Source organism: Dermacentor andersoni, unplaced genomic scaffold (genome assembly GCF_023375885.2).
Source record: "Dermacentor andersoni unplaced genomic scaffold, qqDerAnde1_hic_scaffold ctg00000039.1, whole genome shotgun sequence".
Taxonomy (NCBI): domain Eukaryota; kingdom Metazoa; phylum Arthropoda; class Arachnida; order Ixodida; family Ixodidae; genus Dermacentor; species Dermacentor andersoni.
In genome coordinates this window covers 36,828,345-36,854,677 of record NW_027314752.1, presented here as the reverse complement: position 1 = coordinate 36,854,677, position 26,333 = coordinate 36,828,345, and the positions used below count along the sequence as shown (strand labels likewise).

Genomic DNA, 26,333 nt, shown 5'->3' with positions numbered 1-26,333 from the left:
GTTGCAGGCGCCGAGCACAGTCCAAATGGCATAACCTGGAACTCGTAGAGGCCGTCTGGGGTGATGAAGGCGGTCTTTTCACGATCTCTTTCGTCGACTTCTATTTGCCAATAGCCAGACTTGAGGTCCATCGAGGAGAAGAATTTAGCGTTGCAGAGCCGATTCAATGCGTCGTCTATCCGTGGGAGAGGGTATACGTCCTTCTTCGTGATCTTGTTCAGACGACGATAATCGACGCAGAAACGAAGGGTTCCGTCCTTTTTCTTCACCAGCGCAACAGGAGATGCCCACGGGCTTTTCAACGGCTGGATGATGTCGTCGCGCAGCATTCCGTCGACTTGTTCTCTTATAGCTTCATGTTCTCGCGGCGAAACTCGGTAAGGGCTCTGGCAAAGTATTCGAGCGTACTCCTCGGTGATTATGCGATGCTTGGCGACTGGTGTTTGTCGAATCCTCGATGACGTCGAAAAGCAGCCTTTGTATCGCCGGAGCAGAATTCTGAGCTGCTGTTGCTTAATCACGGGGAGACTTGGATTAATGTCGTAGTCTGGTTCGGCAACCATGATCGTAGGGGTAGATGCGGCGGAATCCGAGAGGACAAACGCATTGCTGTTTTCCAGAATTTCCTCGATGTATGCGATCGTCGTGCCCTTGTTGATGTGCTTGAACTCCTGGCTGAAGTTTGTCAGCAACACTTTCGTGTTTCCTCCGTGCAGTCGAGCGATCCCTCTTGCGACGCAAATTTCACGGTCTAGCAGTAGACGTTGGTCGCCTTCGATGACACCTTCTACGTCAGCGGGTGTTTCGGTGCCGACCGAAATAACAATGCTGGAGCGAGGCGGGATGCTCACTTGATCTTCGAGCACACTCAAGGCGTGGTGACTACGAGGGTTCTCCGACGGTATCACATGGTCTTCCGACAGAGTTATTGACTTCGACTTCAGGTCGATGACTGCGCCGTGTTGGTTGAGGAAGTCCATGCCGAGAATGACGTCTCGTGAACACTGTTGGAGGATAACAAAGGTGACAGGGTAAGTCCGGTCGTGAATGGTAATTCTTGCCGTGCACATTCCAGTCGGCGTTATGAGGTGTCCTCCGGCGGTACGAATTTGAGGGCCTTCCCACGTAGTCTTAACTTTCTTCAACTGGGCGGCGATGTGTCCACTCATGACGGAGTAATCAGCCCCTGTGTCGACTAAGGCGGTGACTGCGTGGCCGTCGAGAAGCACGTCGAGGTCGGTGGCTCTTTGTCTTGCATTACAGTTCGGTCTTGGCGTCGGATCACGACTGCGTCGCGTTGACCTGTGGCTGGTATGTGTCGTCGTCAGGTCGTCTTTCGTCGTCGCATTCTTTCCTTCCAGACTTCGTCGGGACGGCGGCGTGTCGTTATGTCGTCGATGTAGTTTCTTCGGCGTCTTCGTCGGCGGCCGAGGATCTTCGACAGTTCGACGGACAGCAACCGCACCTCCATCGGTTGCTGCTTTTAGTTTTCCGGATATGGGCTCGCTGACCGTCCCCGAGCTGGGCCAGTGTATGGTCGGCGCTGTGGCGACAGGTAGCGGCCTCGTGATGGTGAACGCGACGGTCGTCGAGAGCTCCACTGAGTAGCCGCGAGGTAGTCAGCGATATCGCGAGGGCGTTCGCCTTGCTACGGGCGCGGAGCGTTGACGGCGAAACCTCGCAGTCCCATTTCCCGGTATGGACATCGTCGGTAGACGTGACCCGCTTCCCCGCAGTGGTAGCAGAGCGGGCGGTGGTCAGTAGCGCGCCAAACGTCGGTCTTCCTCGGGTAGCTCCGCTGGGCGACGGGTGGGCGCGCTGTCGGCGGCGGCGGCGGTGGTCGACGGAATTGCGGCGTTACAGGGCCCTGGCGCGGTCGCGGAGGAGGGCCTTGACGGCGTACGACGGCGGCGTAGGTCATCCCTTCAGGTTGGGGTTGCGGTAATTGAGGTTGCACCTCTGGAACTCCAAGCGACCGCTGAACCTCATCTTTGACGATGTCAGCGATCGAGGCCACTTGAGGCTGCGACGATGGGAAGATCTTCTGAAGCTCCTCTCGTACGACTGCCCTGATAGCCTCGCGCAGGTCTTCGGAGGCCAGTGATTGAACTCCGGCATAGTTTGTAGCGTTGGTGCGGCGGTCGAATTGCCGGTTTCGCATCTCGAGTGTCTTCTCGATGCCAGTGGCCTCGCGAAGGAACTCGTCGACAGGCTTCGGTGGGTTTCGTACCATACCGGCGAAAAGTTCCTCCTTTACACCACGCATTAGTAGCCGGACTTTCTTTTCCTCCGACATTTCCGGGTCGGCGTGGCGGAATAGGCGGCTCATTTCTTCTGTAAAAATCGCGGTGGTCTCGTTAGGCAGCTGCACTCGGGTTTCTAGTAGTGCTTGGGCCCGTTCTCGGCGTACGACGCTTGTGAATGTGTGCAGGAAGCCGCTTCGGAAAAGGTCCCAGGTCGTTAATGTGGCTTCTCTGTTCTCAAATCATGTTTATTTTTTCCAAAGAACTTTGGAAGGAGGCCCGAACAAAAAGTGGAAGCTAGTCCACTTGACGGGGGTTCGGGCCCCCTTTTACAAGGCACAGCGAAGGTGACAAGTCGACAGATAAACAATAGAATCAAGTATACATAACAACATAATAACTAGTTTACAATAGCACAGGCGTACAAATGAGAAGAAAACAATCTTATCAACATATAAGTGAATTTTACATTTTGTTATAAAGTTGTTACTCGACATGTACAAAAAAGTTGCGGAGCCTTGTTCTATTACTATTTTTTATCATTAATGTCTGTTTGTGTCGATAATTTATTAGCATAGGAAGAGAACAGCGAAGCATTTGCTCCCCATAGGATGTTCTCGAAAATGGTATTTGCCAGGGTTCCGTGCTACGAGTGTCATGTATCGGCGTTCGAATTGTCAGGTCTGCAAGGGAAGCTAATAAATTTCCAGGATTGTTGATGCTTTGTTTATATCTTATCGCCAGATGATACGAGTAAAGATTGTGAGTAGAAACTAAATTAAAACGATGAAAAAGTGGTTTAGTATGAGCGTGGTAATCGGCATTGGCTATATGTCGAAGAGCTTTCTTTTGGAGTACGAATATGCGATTTAAGTTCGTTGTTGTGGTTTTCCCCCAGACAAGGATACAGTAATTAAGATGAGAAAGGAACAGAGCATTGTAAATTTTTAGTTTAACCTCTTGTGGTAAAAAGAATCGAAACTTTGCTAAAATACCAACAGACTTTGCAATACGGGTAATAACATGATTGATGTGAAGATCCCAGGACATGTTTTTATGAAAATGGACACCAAGTGCCTTAACAGAGTCGACAACTTCTACAATGTCATTACCGAGGAGAATATTACCTTCTAGCACAGCACGTGATTGCTTGGTTGAAAACAGGATTGCCTTTGTTTTATTAACGTTTATCTCCAATGAATTTAGCTTGCTCCAGGAGTTCAATTTGTCAAGGCAATCGTTTATATCGAGGTGAAGTGTCGTAGTGTTAGAGTTTCGGAACAGTAGTGTCGTGTCATCCGCATAAATAACAAATGTCGGTTTCGCGCTTATCTTAATTATGTCGTTAATGTAAAAGTTAAATATAAGGGGACCAAGGATGCTCCCTTGGGGAACACCAGCATTCACATTTTTAAATGAGGAAAGAGAATCACCTATCACTACGGCTTGCTTACAAAATTTTAGGTAAGAGGTTAGAAGTCGTAGGGGTGTGCCTCGTATACCATACAGCTCGAGTTTTTTTAGCAATGTTATGTGGTTCAGGCGATCGAAGGCCTTTGAAAAATCTATATATATACCAGCTATAAATTCCTTCTCTTCAAAAGCTTTTAAAATTATTTCCTTTTGGTTTTATAAAGCGAGTTCTGCTGATCTGCCCTTACGAAAGCCACGTCCACGTCCACGTCCTGGCACCGTCTTCCAATGCGAAGAAGACATGTCGCAGTTTGTCGTCGCTGTTCCAGCTGTTGAGTGCAGCGACCCTCTCGTACGTCTCGAGCCAGGTTTCCGGGTCCTCGAATGTTGAACCGCGGAACGCGGGGGGCTCCCTGGGCTGCTGCAGCACGACGGGGGATGCTGGGGCTGCCATTGGGGTGGACTTGGTGGCAATCTTCCTGCTCGTCTCAGGTAGAAGTCCGTGCTCTGGGGGCAGTCCTTGCAGTCGGCGGCTAGCACGCTGGTCTTGGGCGACGTTGGTTTTGTCCTCGGGCTTTGGGCTTGGATCGCGGTTTTGCGGGGGCGTTCGGTACATGAACGCACAAGCACCTCCACCAGGTGTCACGTGGTCGTGACGTCAAAGAACACAGTAGCAATACTGTGAACGACAAAACAAACATTTATTGGGCGAACCTGTGCCCACAAAACAGGCTACACTTATAGCACAACGATAGCGGCGAACACGCTCGGCGATCGTCGAAAAATCTCATCAGCGGGTGAAGCGCGTCGGCTTTTATAGATCAGCCGTCGAATGTTCCAGATTAACCGATGGGACCCACGTGTCTTCCACAAAGTTCTACACTATTCGCGTCGCGCATACATGCAATCTGATTACACAAGTTACGGTGAAAGACAGTGGACGGAACCATCGATAACATTCCAGAAACTTCTTTTACATGCAGGCGCGTCCTGCGCTGCACGATAACATTTGTTAGGCGCCCAAACGTGGTCGCCCGATAAAGATAAGTACACGTGTTAATATGGTTGATTCCTCTTTCGCAGTAGTTTGTAGAACACGAAAGTCAAGTGTGTCTTCACAGAAGCTCTTCTATGTTTGCCTTGTGGACTCATGGTCCACGGTAGCGAAAGGCACACGATTTGCAGGTTGCCGACCATGTTGTAGGCGTGCTTGGCAAGGGCATACTATAGGTGTTCGGAGTCTTACTGCCAAGTCGCTTTGGCGAAAGTGTGAGCAGTCTGGCGCGACTCTGTAGTGTCTTGGGCAGCCAGTTGCAATGTACTCAGCTTCAGGAATGGAAGTGGCAGGGTTCGCAGCTTGCGCCGCAAGCGCGTGAAAGGGTTCTATTTCATGCTGGCGTGTCTCCAGCCGGACTAAAGCGAGATTCACCTGTCAACGTCATTGCCTTTCTGAACTATTTAGTGCAGCAGTTTTGCTAGTTGGTGACATCATGAGAGAAGCAGTAGGCGGTGTGTAAGCACTGATGACGCATGTTGAAGCTGCACTCCATAGGCGACGAGGTCTCACGCGCTAATCGGACGGGAAGGACAAACCATGTGCGGAAGCTGCGTGGTTACCTCAGTCGAAAGCTTACACTGCCTACATCAGGCTACACGGTGTTGAAGCCTCCGCTGCAGTGAGATAAACTGAAGCGCTCACTTTCAGTGCTCGCTAGTATCATGGTGCATTACTTTGCTTCACGTCTCTTACATGGAGGAGCCACCCCTGTCATCACAGAGCACATTTGACGTGTTCACGCCGACGTCACATCAGTTACACAAAGTTGATGGTGTACGCCGGCATAAAACACTTTCTTTTCTAAAACATTTTCCACACATTGTTTATATTTCGTGTCAGATTAGCCTATGATGTCTCGCCACCTACGGAGTGTAGGTTTAACATACATCAGCAGTGCTTACATGCTGCCTGCCGCTTCGCTTGTGATGGCACCAACTTAGAAAACTGTGGCGTTAAGTTGCGCAAAATAGGCAACAATGTCCATGGGCGAATTTCGCTTTGGTCGGGCGAGAGACAAGCCAGTGTGAAGCAGAATGCCTTTGTACGTTTGCGGTGCATGCTACCAACTGTGCCACTCGCATTCCTGAAGCTGAGCACATCACAAGTGGCTGCCTAAGACGCTGCGAAGCCAGACCAAAATGCTTATACCTTCGCTGAAGCAACTCGGCAGCAGGACGCCAATTGCCAACAGGAAGCAGCCGAGCGCGAGTTCACGAAGCGATTTATTAAAAACACGTTCGGTTTCCCTTGCACAGCTTTCGAACGACTGTGGTTAATGGTGGATGTGGACAGTGCTCCAGCGCGTGCAATGCAGTGTCTTTAGGGGATATTTCCCGGTCACAAGTCGTTCAACTACATTCGCTTGTGGCAATTGTCGAAGATCCCTGTGCAGTGGTAAGGTGCCATTGATGACTGCTTGAATCTTAATTCTTCATGTACAATAAACATGAAACCGTTTCAGTTAGGACATGTTTCACTTTAGTGTTTCATTGATTCCTATGAAAGAGCGATCAACCATATTTTTGCTAGCTTTTGTTTCCACTTGTATTTCGAATGCCAAATTTTGCCTGGGTATGCAGCTTTAAGCTAGGCTTTCTGCACAGTCGACATTTTTTTTTTACTTTGCCTTAGTCATGGAGAGAATTTTGTATAACAATTCATTGTTTGTGTTATTCCGCGCTGGGCTCTCATTTAAGAAATTCGGAAGGGTGAATTGCTAGAACTGTTAGATGTAATGTCCACCAACAGAGGCATATGCAGCTCCTGCTGTTTTAGGATATTCTAGACGGTGTTTATTGTGCGTGTTGAAATATAATGCCTAATGCAATTCTTTATATTCCAGATCTATGCTGCAACTGATGGCTCGAAAATTAGGCTGCAGCATCTTGTTTCGGGCCTCAGTGGATTCCCTTTTTGCTACATGTGAACCACTGTCTATTAGAGGCCAATTCAACTGAGGCGTCGCAACGTGACGGGAACGCTGTCAAGGGTCCCGGCAAAGGGGCGGATGAAGCCGAGGCCCGCTTTAACCCTCGAGAAGTTCGCCCCTCTAGAAGGTTTGCAATGTAGCGCGTTTAGATCTTATACTGTGACATGCAGTAAAATCCTTCAATTCACTGAAATATTGTTTCGACTTGGGTGGCTGACCAGTGCACAGTTCACTTATTCAGGTTTTTGAACCTTGCATTGTTCATAAATCTAATTATCTGTTTCTCTTACAAGCTTGAGTGCACTTTATTTTATTTATTTATTTAAAATGCTTTCAACGCCCGAAGGCATTACAGAATCCTGTGGGCGAACACAACACAAAAATTGAGCAAGATACAAAAGCATCTTCAACATGGCGTTTCATGAATGGTGGTTTTATAGGTGTCAGTATCCAGGGTGGCTAAAACGGTGGTGGGAAGATGGTTCCAATCTTCGCTTGTGCTAGAGATGAATGCATTACTACAAAGTTTAGTACGTGAAGACGGCACACCAACTTTGAAACTGTGGTCAGAGCGACATGATATGTATGACGGTTGGGTAATAAGCTATTCTTTAAACAAAGGGTTGTGGTGGTAGATTTTATCAACGCGAAAGCATCTACGAAGGAAAGAATGTTCAAGCAACTTAAGTGTTTTCATTGAGGTAATGCTGGCATATTGGGTGTAGTTTGATAAGATAAAACGCGCTGCACAATTTTGGATGGCTTCTATGCTGTTTATGAGTGTAATATTAGCCGGGTCCCAAATGGCGCATGCGTATTCTATATTGGAGCGAACTAATGTTTTGTAGAGAGTTAGTTTCAGTGATGATGGTGCAGATGAAAAGTTTCAGCGCAAATAGCCCAAAATGCGATTGGCATTGCTACATATGTCGACATGCATGGGCCAGGAAAGGTTGCTGGTGATGTTTAGACCGAGGTATTTGTACGATGAGACAACTGAGAGAGGGCTATTGAGGAAATATGTATGCAGATTAGTAGTATTAGTACGCTATGATATGCACATGCTTTTACATTTGCTTACACTTGGCCGCCATTGGAATCTGAACCTGGCAACGTTTAACGCTAGAACTTTATCTAGTGAGACGAGTCTAGCAGTGCTATTGGAGGAGTTAGAGGGCAGTAAATGGGATATAATAGGGATCAGCGAAGTTAGGAGGAGAAAATAAGCATATACAGTGCTAAAAAGCAGACACATCCTCTGCTACCAGGGCTTAGTGGAGAGACGAGAACTAGGAGTCGGATTCCTGATTAATAAGGATATAGCTAGTAACATACAGGAATTCTATAGCATTAACGAGAGGGTGGCAGGTTTTGTAGTGAAACTTAATAATAGGTACAAATTGAAGGTCGTACAGGTCTACGCCCCTACATCCAGTCATGATGACCAGGAAGTCGAAAGCTTCTATGATGACGTGAATTTGGCAGTGAATAAAGTCAAAACAAAATACACTATACTGATGGGCGAATTCAATGCCAGGGTAGGCAAGAAGCAGGCTAGAAACAAGACAGTCGGGAAATACGGCATAGGCTCCAGGAATAGCAGGGGAGAGTTATTAGTAGAGTTTGCAGAACAGAATAATATGCGCATAATGAATACCTTCTTCCACAAACGGGTTAGCCGAAAGTGGACAACGAGGAGCCCGAATGGCGAGGCTAGAAATGAAATAGACTTTATACTCTGCGCTAACCCTAGCTTCATACAATATGTGTGCGTGCTCGGCAAAGTGAGCTGCAATGACCATAGGATGGTAAGAACTCGAATTACCCTACACTTGAGGAGGGAACAGAAGAAACTGGTACATAAGAAGCCGATCAATGAGTTAGCGGTAAGAGGGAAAATAGAGGAATCACGGATCAAGCTACAGAACTGGTATGCGGCTTTAACTCAGGAAGAGGATCTTAGTGTTGAAGCAATGAACGACAATCTTACGGGCATCATTAAGGAGTGCGCAATAGAAGTCGGTGGTAACTCCGTCAGACAGGATACCAGTAAACTATCGCAGGAGACGAAACATCTGATCAAGAAACGCCAATGTATGAAAGCCCTCTAACCCTACAGCTAAAATAGAACTGGCAAAACTTTCCAAGTTAATCAAGAAGCGTAAGACAGCTGACATAAGGCAGTATAATATGGATAGAATTGAACAGGCTCTCGGGAATGGAGGAAGCCTAAAAGCAGTGAAGAAACTAGGAATGGGCGAGAATCAGATGTATGCGTTAAGAGACAAAGCCGTCAATATCATCACTAATTTGGATCAGATAGTTCAAGTGGCTGAGTAGTTCTATAGAGATTTATACAATACCAGTGGCACCCACAACGACAATGGAAGATAGAATAGTCTAGAAGAATTTGAAATCCCACAAGTAATGCCGGAAGAAGTAAAGAAACCCTTGGAAGCTGTGCAAAAGGGGAAGGCAGCTGGGGAGGATCAGGTAACAGCAGATTTGTTGAAGGATGGTGGGCAGCTTGTTCTAGAAAAACTGGCCACCCTGTATACGCAATGCCTCATGACCTGGAGTGTATCGTAACCTTGGAAGAACGCTAACATAATACTAATCCATAAGAAAGGGGTCGCCAAAGACTAGAAAAATTATAGACCGATCAGCTTACTGTCCGTAGCCTACACAGTATTTACTAAGGTAATCCCACATAGAATCAGGAACACCTTAGACTTTTGTCAACCAAAGGACCAGGCAGAATTCCGTAAAGGCTACTCAACAATAGACCGTATTCACACTATCAATCAGGTGATAGAGAAATGTGCGGTATATAACCAACCCTTATATATAGCTTTCACTGATTACGAGAAAGCGCTTGATTCTGTCGAAACCTCAGCAATCATGGAGGCATTACGGAATCAGGTATAGACGAGCCGCATGTAAAAAAACTGAAAAATATCTATAGTGGCTGCGCAGCCACCGTAGTCCTACATAAAGAAAGCAACATAATCCCAATAAAGAAAGGCGTCAGGCAGGGAGATACGATCTCTTCAATGCTATTCACAGCGTGTTTACAGGAGGTATTCAGAGACCTGGATCGGCAAGAATTGGGGATAAGAGGTAATGGAGAATATTTTAGTAACTTGCGATTCACTGATGATATTGTCTTGCTTAGTAACTCAGGGGACCTGCAATGCATGCTCACTGAGCTGGAGAGGCAAAGCAGAAGAGTGGGTCTAAAAATTAATCTGCAGAAAAAAGTAATGTTTAACGGTCTCGGAAGAGAACAGCAGTTTTCTATAAGTAGCGAGGCACTGGAAGTGGTAAGGTAATACATCTACTTAGGGCAGGTAGTGACCGCGGATCCGGATCATGATACGGAAATAATCAAAAGAATAAGAATGGGCTGGGGCGCGTTTGGCAGGCATTCTAAGATCACGAACAGCAGGTTGCCATTATCCCTCAAGAGAAAAGTGTATAATAGCTGTGTCTTACCAGTATACTCACCAACGGGGAAGAAACCTGGAGGCTTACGAAAAGGGTTCTGCTTAAACTGAGGACGACGCAACGAGCTGTGGAAAGAAGAATGATAGGTGTAACGTTATGGGACAAGAAAACAGCAGATTGGGTGAGGGAACAAACGCGGGTAAATGACATCCTATTTGAAATCAAGAAAAAGAAATGGGCATGGGCCGGACATGTAATGAGGAGGAAAGATAACGGATGGTAGTAAGGGTTACGGACTGGATTCCAAGGGAAGGGAAGCGCAGCAGGGGGCGACAGAAAGTTAGGTGGGTGGATGACATTAAGAAGTTTGCAGGAACAACATGGCCACAATTAGTACATGACCGGGGTAGTTGGAGAGGTGTGGGAAAGGCCTTTGCCCTGCAGTGGGCGTAACCAGGCTGACGATGATACTTGTGCCACTCTAGCACGCTTTCCTTGCGGCCATGCACTTGGGGTTCATCACGTCAGTTTACAAGACTGATTTGGCTCTCATAAGCAAATTGGACACAGAATGTTCATTTTTCTACATGCACCCGAAATTCTCTCGGCTCACTTGTCTGATAACATAACACTTTTGGTTTTTTTTTAAATCTTAGTAAAGCGTTTCAGTAAAATTCAGTCATAAAAAATTTATAGTTTGCATTCAACATACCACCACTACATGTTGAATGCAGTACTAATTGCAAGAGCCAGCTTAGGAACTGACAACCTGACAATAAACCCTTGTATGCTACCTCACAGCACCAAGAGACTGCCAAAGTATAGGCCTTTGTTATGTAATCTGTGAGAAGAACAGGGGGTTTGCAGGTGCTTTAGTTTCTGTTTTTTGCAAGGTACAGTATCATAGGTGTAGGATTCAAGGTGACTCAGCAGTGCATTTTACGTGCTATTGCAAAAAAAAGTGAGCTACCAGGTTAAGTTGGCACACAACTTGTAATGATCAGAAGCAGAACATCGTTTCCCATTTTTATTCATACAAGCTGACACTTCTTACCAAGGAGCAGCAGCAACCTCTTTACAAAAAGAGATTACAAGACGTTTGGCATTCCCTTGGCTATTTTTGTGGCAGAATGGTAGTTTAACATATAACAGTACAACATTCAAATGATATCATTTGTGCACTCACGATGGTAATCTTTCATAGTTCATGACCGGGCAGTCACGACAGAGAATCGAGAGAATGCTCGACGATGCACGACCACATGGCCACCACTGAGAGGTGAGTGAACAATGTTCTGAATAAACCTTTTGTCACAGGGTTATTTCACAACAAACTGCAACAAAATTTTGCTACCATGTAAACAAATGTAGTTTGCAACAGTGTAGGTATAAATCAAATATGTCCATGAAATTAGGTTTTCAAACAGCAGATGCATAAAAAATTCTTTACCTTGTCAAAGTTCGAGTGCCGCAATTACTGCTTGCATGAAAAACACAGATCCCGGACCACGGAGGATAAGTTTCTGGGTCTCCACACACGACAGCAGGACCCAAGTCCATGCGTGGTTCTTAGATCTGTGTCACATATGCTTACTACTAAGTTCCTGCGTAATATGTTGTGGTGCTATTCAGAGGCTACTCAAATACAAATATGTGCACGGAGCGCAGCCCTTCGCCTGCCGTTTTGTAGAAACTTGGACGAAAACATAATATAGGTAACAATGCCTTGAAGGTGGCACCTATCTTTGGAATTGGCTATATATCTGTGAGCAGATATTTTGTTTAGTAACATCAAAAAATGCTACTGCCATCAGTCTTAAGGATATCTATCTTGGAGACAGAAAAAAACAACATGATTACTAATCTACATATAATGGTGCCACCTGCTGGCTAAAAACTAGGCCAAAAGGGTGTTCTTGAAATATACAACAATGTATCCTACGAAACGTTTAGCTTTGCCCATAAGGACCACAATAAATGGCCCATTTTGCTCTGTTCGTAATGCCAGAACTGTTCGCCATAGCCAAGGCATCTTAGTCTCATATGAAGGAGCATCTTTGCAGCCAAAAATGAACCCTAATGCTGCTTCAAAAGAAAGCTAGCATGTTTTGTAGCGTGAAATGTACATTTGTGCACACTTCGCTGTGTTTTTGGTTTTTTCTCTAATTTTGGGAGTGGCACAGTCCCCTTACTACTCATTCTATTCACTCGGTTGTATTTTGCCCGTTTCAGTCACTCAGCGAGTCAGAAAGTGCATGCTAACAAAATACAGTGCCTCAGCACAATGCAACGTTAAAAATCTTGTAGAAATCAACTAAAAGGCACATTTGCAAAATTGTGCTATACAAGTTTATACCTTTACCTAAAATTGATACAGACATTAAAAATTGACGTAGGACCTATTGAACATGCAGGAATATTCCTACCTAACCTTGGGTCTGTCTGTTAAAGCCGCATTTTTTCCCCATCACATCCCAAATTTGCACTTTGTGTAGATTAGTTTAGAAAAAAATATATAATTGCACATTTGTAATCAGCACACACGATTAAATACTTCCTACAAGTTTATTCGTCTAACAGAAAAAAAAATGGGATGGTGAGTACCTACGTCCCCCTTAACCCCTAATGCCGTGACAAATTTCAAGAAATATTTGTAGAAGCATGTAATATTTTAAGGACCTGCATATATTGTGCTCTTTCTGAAAGTTCTGCTAAATTTTTTATTAGCCTTTTTGCCTAAATTGCAATAGTTCACAAGTTAACTCAGCATCAGCTTCAGAATATGCTCCGTGTGGTGGTAAGTCATCTCGTCACTGGCAAGTAAGGGGTTAAAGAATAACATGCCGCTACATTTTCGCACTAACACTGCCCGTTCAATACAAATATACAGCATGTCAGGTGTACCAGAATGATGTTCAGGAATAGCAAAATCTGCATGGGTGTAGCGACAGAGGGGTGGGGCATTGTCACATGGCTTGGAGCTTTTGCTCTTCATATCAAGCCTTAAGAGCATGCCCTGTGTTCAGTTCATTTGACATACAGGGGAGAGGATGCGAGAACAATGCCTACCTGCCATAGACTACTTGAACTGCCATTGAATTGGACTATTCCATATGATTGTATAGCGGAGACAGATATCCCAGAAATGCTCCTGTTTGTACCAGAGCATGCTTCTTGTCTGGCAACCTAGCCCAAGAGCACCCGCAGGGTCAGTTTGTGGAGCGGTTCCTGGCCTTATTGCCACAGCAGAAACAAGAGACCAGAGATGTTCTAGAAATGCAATTTGTTTACCCACAGGCTTTTGAAATTCCTTTATTTGTGCCAAGTGAATTCGCCCTAAAATGTGGTTTTGTCAAGAGTAACTATCCTGGAGGAATCTCGTCTCGCAAAAGAACATGACCTGTAACCACGAGCACATGCGGACTCTGTGTGTCAGTCATATAACTGACTGGCCAATGTTTTGCAATGTTCCATGTTCGTGATTTTTCCCCCCATCACAGCAGTCGTACAGTGTAATAATTAGCAAGAATCAATGGTACTGACTCATATTTTTAGAGCCATAGCCACACGAACTTCATTGCCAGCTAAGTGAAACTTGCAGGAGGTGCTTCTGCCTGACTGCGAGCTTCCATATCTTTTTGGCGCAAAGCCAAGATTGAGTACTGTCTTGCCACTTTGCAGCCAAATATAGCATTTTCATTCAAAATACAAATGGTCGCCGGACATGCCTGGCCGAACTTATCTTACCTTGCCCAGCATACATATTGAATCGTTAGTACAGTGTAATCTTTAAGTAATGCACTGCCATTGTAACTAACAATTGGCACTATTTTTTCCCTCAAGAGCTGCCAGTAATGGAAAATCAGCTGGACCCAACCAGCCAGAGCACAAGATCCCCCTCCTATTTGGATCGTGTCCGTAGGGACTACCCACCTCCACAATACAACAGACGGACCCCAATAAGAGGTAAGACCAAACATGTTACCATGACACAGTAGCTTGTGTTATTAAACGCCTTGGGAAGCAAGTCATGAGAGTCAGAGGCGCTTCTTATGCCACAAGGAAGAAACGGTGGCATAAATGGCACACGAACATATGTTCTAATGTAAAGAGAACAAACTGCAACTAGCATACACCACTGACACATACAAGGATTCATGCAAAGTTTTTTTTTGGAAGGAGTTTGTTACTCGCGCTCAGTGTGCTTACTCAGCTGGCATGGCTGCCTCACACCAGGCACTGCTAAGGAATGGACAAGGGAATCTCACAGATTTAAGTGTCCGATGACAGTCGGGACAATTGCACTGAAACCCAGTCATGGGTTGGCACTTGACCATGCCTTTCCCAAATTCATTGACGCCTTATATAGCCAACATGCCTTCCCTTCTGCACTTGTCTTTGTCTCCCTCAGGTGATATCTACCTCTCTTTATCACACCTCAGCTGGTGTTACAATCATTGCGCACTGACATTAACTTAGCAGCCAGGACTACATGTGCCAACAAATGTGGGAAGCATCAGTTCCTAAGCTGAATATTTCATATTCCCAAAGATGGACATGTTTGTTTGACAGCTGTTACATAAATCTGAATGTTTGAGAGCTTAACTATAATATCCAGTTCATTCTTATTAGACGGTGTACGGTCAAAGCGCATGGACGGCTCGGTTATGTGACCTTGACGCGGTATTTTAACGTGACCATGGTAAAGCCGATAGATAAATTTCAATCTGGACACCACCCTATGATGACCGCGTTTTTTTTTTCATCTTTGCCCTAGATCGTGAAGGAGATGGGCTCGAGAAGCACGAATAGGTGGAATAGATAAACATCAGGCTAATTTCTGTACCCTTTCTAATTTTGTAATTAAATATTGTTGATAAGGGCTCCAGATTTGGTCCGCATATTATAATTTTGTCCTGATGAGAGCTTTGTTTGCTGTTAACTTTACAGCGGGTGACGCATGAGGTAGCTTCCATTTGAAAAATACTAGTTTTTTCACTGCGTTACTACAATGATTATCTGTATGGGGTACCCAACTTAAGTTACTTATGAGTGTAAGACCCAAATAATTCACTTGCAGAGTTTTTTTAACATAAGCATATGTAATGGTGTAAGCTCGTTCTAAAAGCTTTTTTTTTGTTACTAAATTTTATGCTCGCCGTTTTCGTAGTATTGAGCTTCAAGCCCCATTTGTCACACAATATGTTCTGATTGTATGCAATGCACTATTAAGTCAGACTTGGACAGTGTTGATTTATGCTGGTATAAGCAACACAATCGTCCGTAAGAAGTCAGATCTTTACAGCTCGTTGGACTCAAATATATATCATTTGTATAAAACAAAAACAACAGTGGACCGAGCACCGACCCTTGTGGTACTCCTGAGTGTACATCTGGTGTACCAGAGATGCAGTCATTAAGAGGAAGCTTTAGCTCGGATGCTCTTATCTAAATACATATAAAAGGAGAATTCGTTTTTCTCGGCAACCACTGCACCAAATTTGACGAGGTTGTTTGCATTTAAAAGGAAACCTTAAAATCTAGGGACTGCTGGTCTCGAATTCTTTATTTAGGTCATTAATTTTTCATTAAGAATCGGCGAAAATCAAAAATTTTCAGAAAATGAAACTATCAAGTTTACAACTTTAACTTGGCAATAAAAAACGATATCACAATTCCGTGAATTGTATCTAACAGTACATCTTAAGCGGACAAAATTGATATATGTCGCACAGGAATCTAAAAAAAATTAGTAATATTAGAATACAGCTTTTGCAGAACCTTTGTACACGAAGTAACAAATTCATGTAGGATAAAAAATGACATGCTATTTGCCCGCTTTGAATACTCTAATGGGTGCCGTTTACAGAACCGCGACATGTGTCCTTGATGCATAGGTATTAATCTGTAAATTTCGTGTATCTATTATTTTCAAACGCGAATTTTTGAAAATCTTTCACAAAATTCAGGCCCTAAATGGAAATTCCACTTTCAGCAGGCACTAGAATTTAACTTTATCTCTCAAATGCAGCAAATTTCATTAAAATCGGTCCGGAGGTTATCACAGAAAAACGTTTTTGCGTTTTACATGCATTTGAATAAGCCACGTCGTAGTTGGGCCCGAGCTAAAGCTTCCTCTTAACAGCCACGTATTGCTTCCATGAAGCTAAGTGGCATGTTATCCAGCGAACAATGTTGTGTTCAATACCAATAGCATACAGTTTAGTTACTACGTCATCATGCGGAACAACATCAAGCGCTTTAGAAAAGTCTAAAGACTGCGTCAATTTGACTCGTCATATTTAGTGAATTTACGAAATCGTTGGTTATTTCGACTAGCTGAGTTGTAGTGGACAGACCACACCTGAAGCCATGTTGATTGTTAGGAAACAGTTGGTTATTTTCTAGATGTATCATAATCGCCTTAAATATAATATGTTCATACAGCTTACAAATTGTGGATGTTAGGGAAACTGGTCTGTAGTTGTTTAATTCTAATGGAGATCCAGACTTGTCATTTGAGAATATCCTCGTGTGCGCCAATCGTCGGGTATCACAAGATTCTAACGATGTTGTACATATTTTATACGAATACTCTGTCACCCAGGTCGCATATTGTTAAGAAAACATTTGATATTTGATATGCCCCATGAAGTGAAAAATCCGGCATCCGTCCAGCGTTAACATCCGATCGTACGAAAACCCACGTGAATAGGTGATGGCAACCCGTTTCAATGTCAAATAAAGCCGGCAGGCCCACACCTAAACAATTGACTTTGCCCAATTTGAAAATTGAGTTGACCCGCGTTTAAAACAGACCTGGGCCACTCCTAAAATTGACTTGGCTCACCCCCCAAATTTGGGTGACCCACCCCACGAATTGACTTTCCCCAATTCGAAAAAAATTTATTTGACCCACGTTCAAAGCCGACCTTGCCCACTCAAAATTTACTTGGCCCACCCATAAAATTTGGTGGCCCACCCCTAAAATTTACGCTGCTCAATTCGAAAATCGAGTTGACCCACGTTAAAAACCGAACTGGCCGACCCTCTAAAGTTACTTTGTCCAATTCGAGCTCATGACAAAGGGATCCCGTCATGTGACAGTCACGTCACCAAGTAAGGACCATAAGTTGCAAGGTCACATGACCAAGTGAAGACATCATATGACAATGACACGTAACCTGGATGTCGAAATAGTACGGACGTCAATATAGTTGACACGCCCAGACACGCCATACCCAAACACGCCACTGCCTCCACAAACAACGCAAGAAATATCGCGCGGAAGTGCCATGATGCTTTCGCAATCAATGCACGTAAGGATATTTAGGTGCGTCTAACTTTATCTAGAGTGCTTCCACTAGTTCATCGCAGAGTCTTTTTCGAAAATATTGGCCAGCATGACCTATCATAAATTTACCGCAATCACGCCAGAGTCATTGGGCGATTAATACCACAGTAACGCTTCAAATGGCTGGAACAACAAGCGCGCACACTGATTCTTCCGCAGCGCCCGGCAGCCGCTGGCAGAAAAAGCGTACCGTGCGCAGCGCGCGCAAAGGAGGGTGTCGCTACTTTCCAGAATAGAGGTGCTTAGTCACGGGGAGGCCAATCAGAGCGCACACGGTGGCGCGTGCTCGAGCGTATGACTCGACGACCGGAGGGAGAAGCACGGTTGGTGCGGGAAAGTAGTTGGCGGCGTTTCCGGAGATAGAGCACGACAAGTGACCGTCACCATGATTGAGGTGGGAGATGAGACGCAGGATGGCACATCGATCTCGACAACGACAAGTAAAACGCTCCTCTCTCCTGACTTCAAGATATCGCGCACATAATCTGCTATGAACGTCCTGTACTAACCATCAAAAGTTCTCCTATAAGCGCTGTGTAGCAACCTGAAAAAGCCATTGTTACGAATACAAAAAAAAATCTATAGCATATCACCTAGAAGTCGCCGCACACCATCAATTTGTGCCACTTTTCAGGAGCTCTAGGGGCTAGGCTACCGTTTAGCCGTTTAGTAATGTACGTAACAGTTTAGTACTAGGTACCAGGTTACTTGAACTGAAAGCAAGCGTCACCTCTCATGATTAATCACGATAAAGTATCCAGCTGTTCGTCTAACCATGCCCCCCCCCCCCCCCACACACATACACAACTCAACTGCAAAGAGTTCATAGCTATCGCCTTGATGGGATGATTAAGGCGATCAGCCCAAGACAATTATGTCCAAGTCATCCACGTGCTTACTGGTCCTTGGCGTTAGAAAAAATTAGTCTACTCAGGATCCTTATAAGATAACAAAACGATTACATATTTGTCCAACATGTTGATCTGCTCTACTAGGCGGCACTATGAAGTAAACGGGCCGTTCCACCGCAAAATGTCCTGTTCAATCCACATTTCGCATTATTTCTAACAAAACGAGCTGGCAGGTTCTAACCCAAACGTAATGTCTGAAAAGAGGAGAAACTCAGTGTGTTTGGATGTAATAATAATAATAATATTTGGGGTTTTACGTGCCAAAACCACTTTCTGATTATGAGGCACGCCGTAGTGGAGGACTCCGGAAATTTTGACCACCTGGGGTTCTTTAACGTGCACCTAAATCTAAGCACACGGGTGTTTTCGCATTTCGCCCCCATCGAAATGCGGCCGCCGTGGCCGGGATTCGATCCCGCGACCTCGTGCTCAGCAGCCCAACACCATAGCCACTGAGCAACCACGGCGGGTCGTTGTTTGGATGTACCTGGCGAGCCTCGACTTGATGACGCAGATAGTCGGGCTTCCAGCCGAGGATAGATATGAAGGCCTCAATGACCACCATAGCCTCGTGCTTGTTTGGGCTCCATGTAGCCACCCATTGGTGCTGGAAAAGGCGGCCCTTCCACGACTCGCCCATGTTCTTCTCGAACTCGGTGCCGTTGACCAAGCTGCTCGCCTTGTGGACCTTGTTGAAGTGACCCGAGTCGGCACCATTCTCAGCTATGTCCTGGATGTGGCAGTGCACCGAGTGCTCGAATCGACCCGTAGACTTCGACTCCAGAGTGCGGCTCAATATATCCTCTGGTACGTCCCATGAGGGTGCCTTGCCGTCTGCGTGGTACCATACGAACACCAGGCCGAGGAGTTCCTTAGACATCCAGACATTCACCTTGGCGAAAGAAGGGGCTGCAGGAAGGAACGAGATCATTCATTGCGGCTTAAAATGCTCATCGCGGCTCATCGCTAGGATGCTCATCGGCTTAAAATGCTCATCGTTAGGAGGCGCATTGCAATGAGAACTGTGTGAATGAATGCTTTACAGAGTGGAGATAATAGATAGTCTTGCCGGTAGAAACACATATGACACAGTACTGTGTTGTATTGACGCTAAATTCGAACGATTTAATGCGCTCGCTGCTGAGAACAATAACCAGTGGCTCCGTCCATCTTGCTGGGAGATATTTAGTGCACGCAGGACTTTGGTAGTTTGCGAACTGGCCGAATGAACCCTTCAACCAATGTTGTGTGAAATCATCAGCTCTTAAAGTTTACCACGCCCACTCACCTTTGGCGAAGTACGGCACGTGGGTGCAAGATCCGCTTTTACAATCAAACTTCCATCCGTGGAAAGGACACTCGATGATGTCTCCCGCCACACGGCCCATCATTCCCAGGTGGGCGCCCAAATGTGGGCAGTATGCGTCGAATACGCGCGCCGTTCCGTCCTCACATCGGACTGCGACGAATTCCTGACCTGCGGAAAATCCACATTGCGTGCGTAAATATTAATGCAAACTATCGGTTCATTTCGTTCACTTTTGTTGTTATTTATCCTTGTTTGTCCAGAGTACGCTGTAGCATGTTCACTGTGATCACGTGAACTGGCTGTAGTTATAAAGAATTTCTCGTTCTGACGTGATAGTTGGGCGGAAACCCACAGCGTGGAGATAAGTAATTAAGGGAAAATGAGACATACAGCCAGTCGTAGCAATTGCTACAAAGAAAACACATATGGGTTCCTCGAAACAAAAACCTCGCAGTTGAAGAAAATTCGTCCTGGTCTGGGACTCGAACCCAGGACCACCGCCTTTCCGGCGCAGCCGTTCTACCATTGAGCTAACCAGGAGGCTAGCAGATGGCAGAGCGAAGTCGAATTTGTCAACTCGAAGCAAAGGCAAGAGTTTGACATAATAGTTGTGCACTTCATCCAATAGTTCATCCAATTGCAGCGATTGGTTGGATGTCTCACTTTCCCATAATTTCTCGTTCTGCATAAAATTAGTTGGAAGTTGGCGCCCGTCATAGCGTTGTCGGTGAAGGCACGAAACGGTTGTCGCAGAATAATTTGTTCGTGCCTTCAAGAAGTGGTACTGCAGTTCCTATGCGATCCACCGATGTAAATCGAACGGCGATAGCTTCCACGCGCCAGCAATGCATGCACTGGACTAGTGGGAATGTCGCCCTGGGATATTTATGTCGTGCGTAGTTCTCTTTTCCTCCATATCTACAGGACGACTACGATATGCACCTCTTATGTACCCATGTAGCGCATGGCTGCATTTAATTACCTTTCTCACTGCTTGCGCTGACCGCGTAGGGGCGTCAAAGGCTTTCATTTGTTGCAGTGAGATAACGAAAGCATATTTCCTTCCCCTAAAGCTTCTTAGCAGCTCTCTTGTGAGCCGTGGAGGTAAATCATACAATGTGTACGTTGTGAGCGAGCTGGTAAACGAACCCACTCTACTGTTGCTGTCGCTTTTACGGTAACTTTCAAAATTAAACATATGCGAGTATGAATCGGCTCACCAAACTTCCTATACAGGTCCGTTACTTTTGTTCATAGATCATGGGCGTATAGGTTTACAATGGTGATCTACATTTTAAAACAGCTACAATGCAGATGGCACAAATACTGTCTGCTTCAATTGTTGCATGTGCTCTATTTGAGCTCATCGACGTTATATTTTGCGCGTTCTGCCGGCGCAAAAGCAGCGCACTACGGTATTATCACTCCTGGCTCGTCGCGTTTTCGCTAGCGTGAGTACCGAAAGAATGCATATGTTGTTGCGGGGTAACAAAACCGTCACAAACTTGTCCCACTGAGATTCAGTGCACGCCAAACTTACTTTCTCACCACGACCGAGCTGCTTTTCTTTAACTGCGTCACAACGTCAGGAGCGGCGAGCGTACTTCAATAGTGTCCCAAAACGTAACTAGCAAAATTAATTACGATAATGTTCGGGGTCAGAGAAAGCGCCACGAACTTGTCCCAGCAATATTCAGTACATGCGAAACGAACTGCGCTACACGCCCGAACTGCTTTTCGCTAACTGCGTCACAAGTCTCGGTTGCCTGCCGTAAAACCCTAAATAGCTTGAAATGCGTAGCAGATCGTCAAACAATATTTCTTACCTTTCCTAGTCCAATAGTGCAGTGGCGGGATGTCGAAGTGCACAAAAAGCGCAAGAATACAACGGGAGCCCAACAAGCAAGCCACGTCCAAAAGAAACTGGTCGCCCAACAGGCGAACTTCACATGCGCAGCCGGCCTGGCTCGCTAAGGTGGCGTGTCTGGCGCATGACGCATGCATATGGCGCAAATGTTTAGCGTGTTTGGCGTGCCGCTAGCTTGTTGCTAGGTGACGCAACAAAAATAAGCCTCAAATTATAAGTTAATTTTTACTCAAAACTTTTTAATTTTTAGCGGAAAAGAATTTAAAAAAAATAAAACGTCTAAATTCATTTTTTTTTCGGTGCTCGCGTCAGCTAACGGATGGGATCAACACTAGACGTGACGTGTTTGCTGTTGCCAGTTTTTGTCGAGTGTCCCCTCTTGTTCAATCGCAGCTATTCCAAAAAGCAAGAAAAAAAAAGCACGAGACATCTTGCACCTACAAAGACGCGGCGATATTTTCATGCTGTCACGTGACTGCCGCAGCGGCTCGCCGCCAGTTGGTGTGGCTGCTCTGCCGCAGCTGCGTTTGAACGCCGGCGCCGCGCCGCGCTCGTTTTACTGCTATTGTGCATGGGGGCTTTCTGCGGCGACGATCGCTCCGAGATAGCGCCGGAGTAGCGCGTGTCGTCTGTTCACCAATGATGTCATCGATAAGGCATGCGGCGAGCGCGTCAAAACAAAGCGCTGCATGAACGGAAGTCTGTCTGCGGCGGCTGCAGAAGCAGGAACGGCACTGCACCGGGACTATGCGAGGCTCGCCGTAAAAAGCGCTGCGGCCGAACCCGGACCAGCGTCGGGACCTTCCTATGGAAAGCCGCAGCTGTGCATTCTGAATCGCGGCCACGCGTCCACCGCGCGCTGCCTCTCGGGTTCTCCCGATTAGTGACGCATGCAGTCGCACCACTCTTAGCTCGTTTGCAACGTGCCGCATGATGAGATTGTCCGCGCCAACCAATATATCGCTAAACCAAACACATATACAGCTGCGTTCAAATTTCGCATTAGGAAGTATCGCAATCATCGGTAAATTTTTTTCACCCCCAAAGGTCATCCTAATCATAGAGTTTCACACAATTACTAAAGGAAACTGCGGCGCTGGTGTCTACGGGAGCTGCAAGCAGGATAGTTCAGCCAGCATGCGAATTATGTGTAGTATATGGATTTGCCTAAACTTGGTCCTTCTGGCTTTAACGGCTTCGTGTCTCTGCAAAGTGGTCATTTTAAAGAAAGTACTGCGTTATAAATAATGAAGTACACATTATTAAAGTTGTCAGACAGCAGAATTTGAACACAGGGCATCTAGCATAGAAGTCCGATATTGAAATAAGTATGCCACGAATGCATGCACAAGCGGAACCGCTGCAGCTGCGATTATGCTTGCAGAGACTTATCACCTTTTGTATTGAAAAAGTATATTTTTTTTTAGTTTCGTTCACTTTAGGCCCACAAAAACAGCAATAAACGAAGCCACAAGAACTTCTAAACCTAAACACGAAGATCAGACAAATTCATGTATTACTCATCATTCCCATGGTGGTCAAACGATCACAGCGCCATAAATCCCTCCAGTAATTGTAGGAAACTCTATGGTCCTAATGGAGCGCACTAAATATACCTTTCAGTATGTTCGAACTATAACTACAGTACAGTTGCACTTGATCACAGAGTATACCGCAGCCTGCGCGTCCCCGATCTGCGAGGGCGCTTTTAACTTACCTAAGATACAGGCCTCAGGGAGATACTGTAATTATGCATGTTCTTTGATGTGTATGAGTTATGCGTGTGTCGCATGACCTGTGTGTATAATTTTGTTTACCACTGAAATAACCTGGACTAGCATGCTGGGCGTGCTAGCAATCAAACCTCTTCACTTTTCATGAAAGAGCTGGAAACGTAACGGGCAACGTCCGTGATCAGGCGCGGCCGGTAATACCTTTCCTGTATCCTCGATAGCGTCCGGGAGAATCCAAGGTGCCCAGCGGTCGGATCGTCATGCAGGGCGTGCAGTACTTCTGGACGCAGCGCTGACTGAACGAGGAGGTAGTCGGCGCGGACTGGTGAGAAGTTCTTCTTTACTAGTATGTTGTTTTGAAGTGAGAACGAAGCTAATCCTCACTTAAATGCCCTAGGGACAACGTCGGTGTGCCCTTCCAAATACTCGACGAGGCCTTATAGCTCCGGGTCTGCTCGTTGCAGTTCAGAGAAGTCTTCCGTGCGTATTATTCCAAAGAACCCTTTGTCTTCATCGTCCTTTAGCAGCGGCGGGTCAAGGGGCGCTTGACAGGCAATCGGCATCGGACCGTTTTCGTCCGGACGTGTAGGTTACAGTGATGTCGTATTCTTGTAGTCTGAGGCTCCACCGCGCCAGTTGTCCTGAAGGAGCCTTTAAATTCGCTAGCCAACACAACGCGTGATGGTCGCTGATGACTTTGAATGGCCTGGCATATACGTAAGGGCGAAATTTCGTTGTAGCCCAAACGATGGCGAGACATTCCTTTCCAGTCGTAGAATAATTGCCTTCCGCTTTTGACAGCGACCAGCTAGCGTAAGCGATCACCTGGGCGAACCTGTGCCCACAAAAACAGGCTACACTTAAAGAACGGCGACAGCGGCGAACACAGTCGGAGATCGTCAAAATCTGAACAGCCGGTCAAGCGCGTCGGCTTTCATACATCAGTCATCGAACGTTCCAGAGTAATCGCTGGGACCTGCGTGTGTTCCACAAAGTTTTACATTAATAGCGTCGCGCATACACGCAATCAGATTACGCAAGGTTCAGTCACAGACAGGGGATGGAACCATTGATAATATTCCAGAAACTTTCCATACATGCAGGCGCGTCCCGCGCTGTGCGATAACATTTGCTTGGCGGTGATACGTGGTCGCCCGCTAAAGACAAACACGTACACGTGTCAATATATATATATATATATATATATATATATATATATATATATATATATATATATATATATATATATATATATATTCCCACGTGTACTTGTTTGTCTTTCAGTGCAGAACGCACCTGCATGAATATCGGAACTTCTTCGAACGGTATCGATGGTTCTATCCGTTGTCACCGAGCCTTCTGTGATCTGATTGTATGCGCTGCGCGAATTGTATAGTAATAGGCGCGGTGCCAGCGATAATTCTGGAATCTTAGATGGCTCATGTAGAAAAGCCGACGCACGTTTAATTTGAGCGCGTACGTGTACTGGGATGGCACATAAGATACTCGTGAAATATAAGCATACGTGTTGATGTGACTTTATATATATATATATATATATAAATATATATATATATATATATATATATATATATATATATATATATATATATATATATGTATATATATATATATATATATATAATCATCTACAGCCTGGTTACGCCCACTGCAGGGCAAAGGCATCTCCGATACTTCTTCAACTACCCCGGTCACGTAATAATTGTGGCCATGTTGTCCCTGCAAACTTCTTAATCTCATCCGCCAACCTATGTTTCTGCCGCCCCCTGTTACGCTTCCCTTCCCTTGAAATCCAGCCCGTAACCCTTAATGACCATCGTTTATCTTCCCTCTTCATTACATGTCCTGCCCATGCCCAATTCTTTTTCTTGATTTAACTAAGACGTCATTAACTCGCGTTTGTTCCCACACCTAATTTGTTCTTTTCTAACCTCTTAGCGTTACACCCATCATTCTTCTTTCCACATCTCGTTCGTCGCCCTCAACTTAAGTAGAATCCTTTCCGTAAGCCTCCCGGTTTCTGCCCCGTACGTACGTACTGGTAAGACACAGCTATTATACACTTTTCTCTTGAGGGATAATGGCAACCTGCTGTTCACGATCTGAGAATGCCTGCCAAACGCACCCCAGCCCATTCTTATTCTTCTGATTATTTCAATCTCATGATCCGGATCCGCAGTCACTACCTGCCCTAAGTAGACGTATTCCCTTACCACTTCCAGTGCCTTGCTACCTATCGCAAAACGCTGTTCTCTTCCAAGACTGTTAAACATTACTTTAGTTTACTGCAGATAAATTTTTAGACCCACCCTTCTGCTTTGCCTCTCCAGGTCAACGAGCATGCATTGCAATTGGTCCCCTGAGTTACTAAGCAAGGCAATATCATCAGCGAATCGCAAGTTACTAAGGTATTCTCCATTAACTCTTATCCTCAATTCTTCCCAATCTAGGTCTCTGAATATCTCCTATAAACACGCTGTGAATAGCATTGGAGAGATCTTATCTCCCTGCCTGACGCCTTTCTTTACTGGGATTTTGTTGCTTTCTTTATGGAGGACTACGGTAGCTGTGGAGCCGCTATTGGTATTTTTCAGTATTTTTTCATACGGCTCGTCTACACCCTGATTCCGCAATGCCTCCATGACTGCTGAGGTTTCGACTGAATCAAACGCTTTCTTGTAATCAATGAAAGCTATATATAAAGGTTGGTTATATTCCGCACATTTTTCTATCACCTGATTGATAGTGTGAATCTGGTCTATTGTTGAGTAGCCTTTACGGAATCCTGCCTGCTCCTTTGGTCGACGGAAGTCTAAGGTGTTCCTGATTCTATTTGCAATTACCTTAGTAAATACTTTGTAGGCACCGGACCGTAAGCTGATCGGTCTATAATTTTTCAAGTCTTTGGCGTCCCCTTTCTTATGTATTGGGATTATGTTAGTGTTTTTCCAAGATTCCGGTACGCTCGAAGTCATGAGGCATTGCGTATACAGGGTGGCCAGTTTCTCTAGAACAATCTGCCCGCCATTCTTTAACAAATCTGCTGTT

The 26,333-nt window shown here is 45.4% G+C and overlaps 1 protein-coding gene across 1 annotated transcript in view; it reads right to left on the bottom strand.

Annotated features, from left to right (window-relative positions):
• LOC126519857 (cholesterol 7-desaturase nvd-like) overlaps positions 1-26,333 on the bottom strand; it is a 79,470-nt gene that overhangs the window by 45,290 nt on the left and 7,847 nt on the right. The window contains exons 4-5 of the mRNA XM_072285719.1: positions 19,644-19,832; positions 18,843-19,264 (exon numbers count right to left, since the gene is read on the bottom strand). Of these exons, the coding sequence (XP_072141820.1) occupies positions 18,843-19,264; positions 19,644-19,832 (611 nt within the window). The remainder of the gene's footprint in view (positions 1-18,842; positions 19,265-19,643; positions 19,833-26,333) is intronic.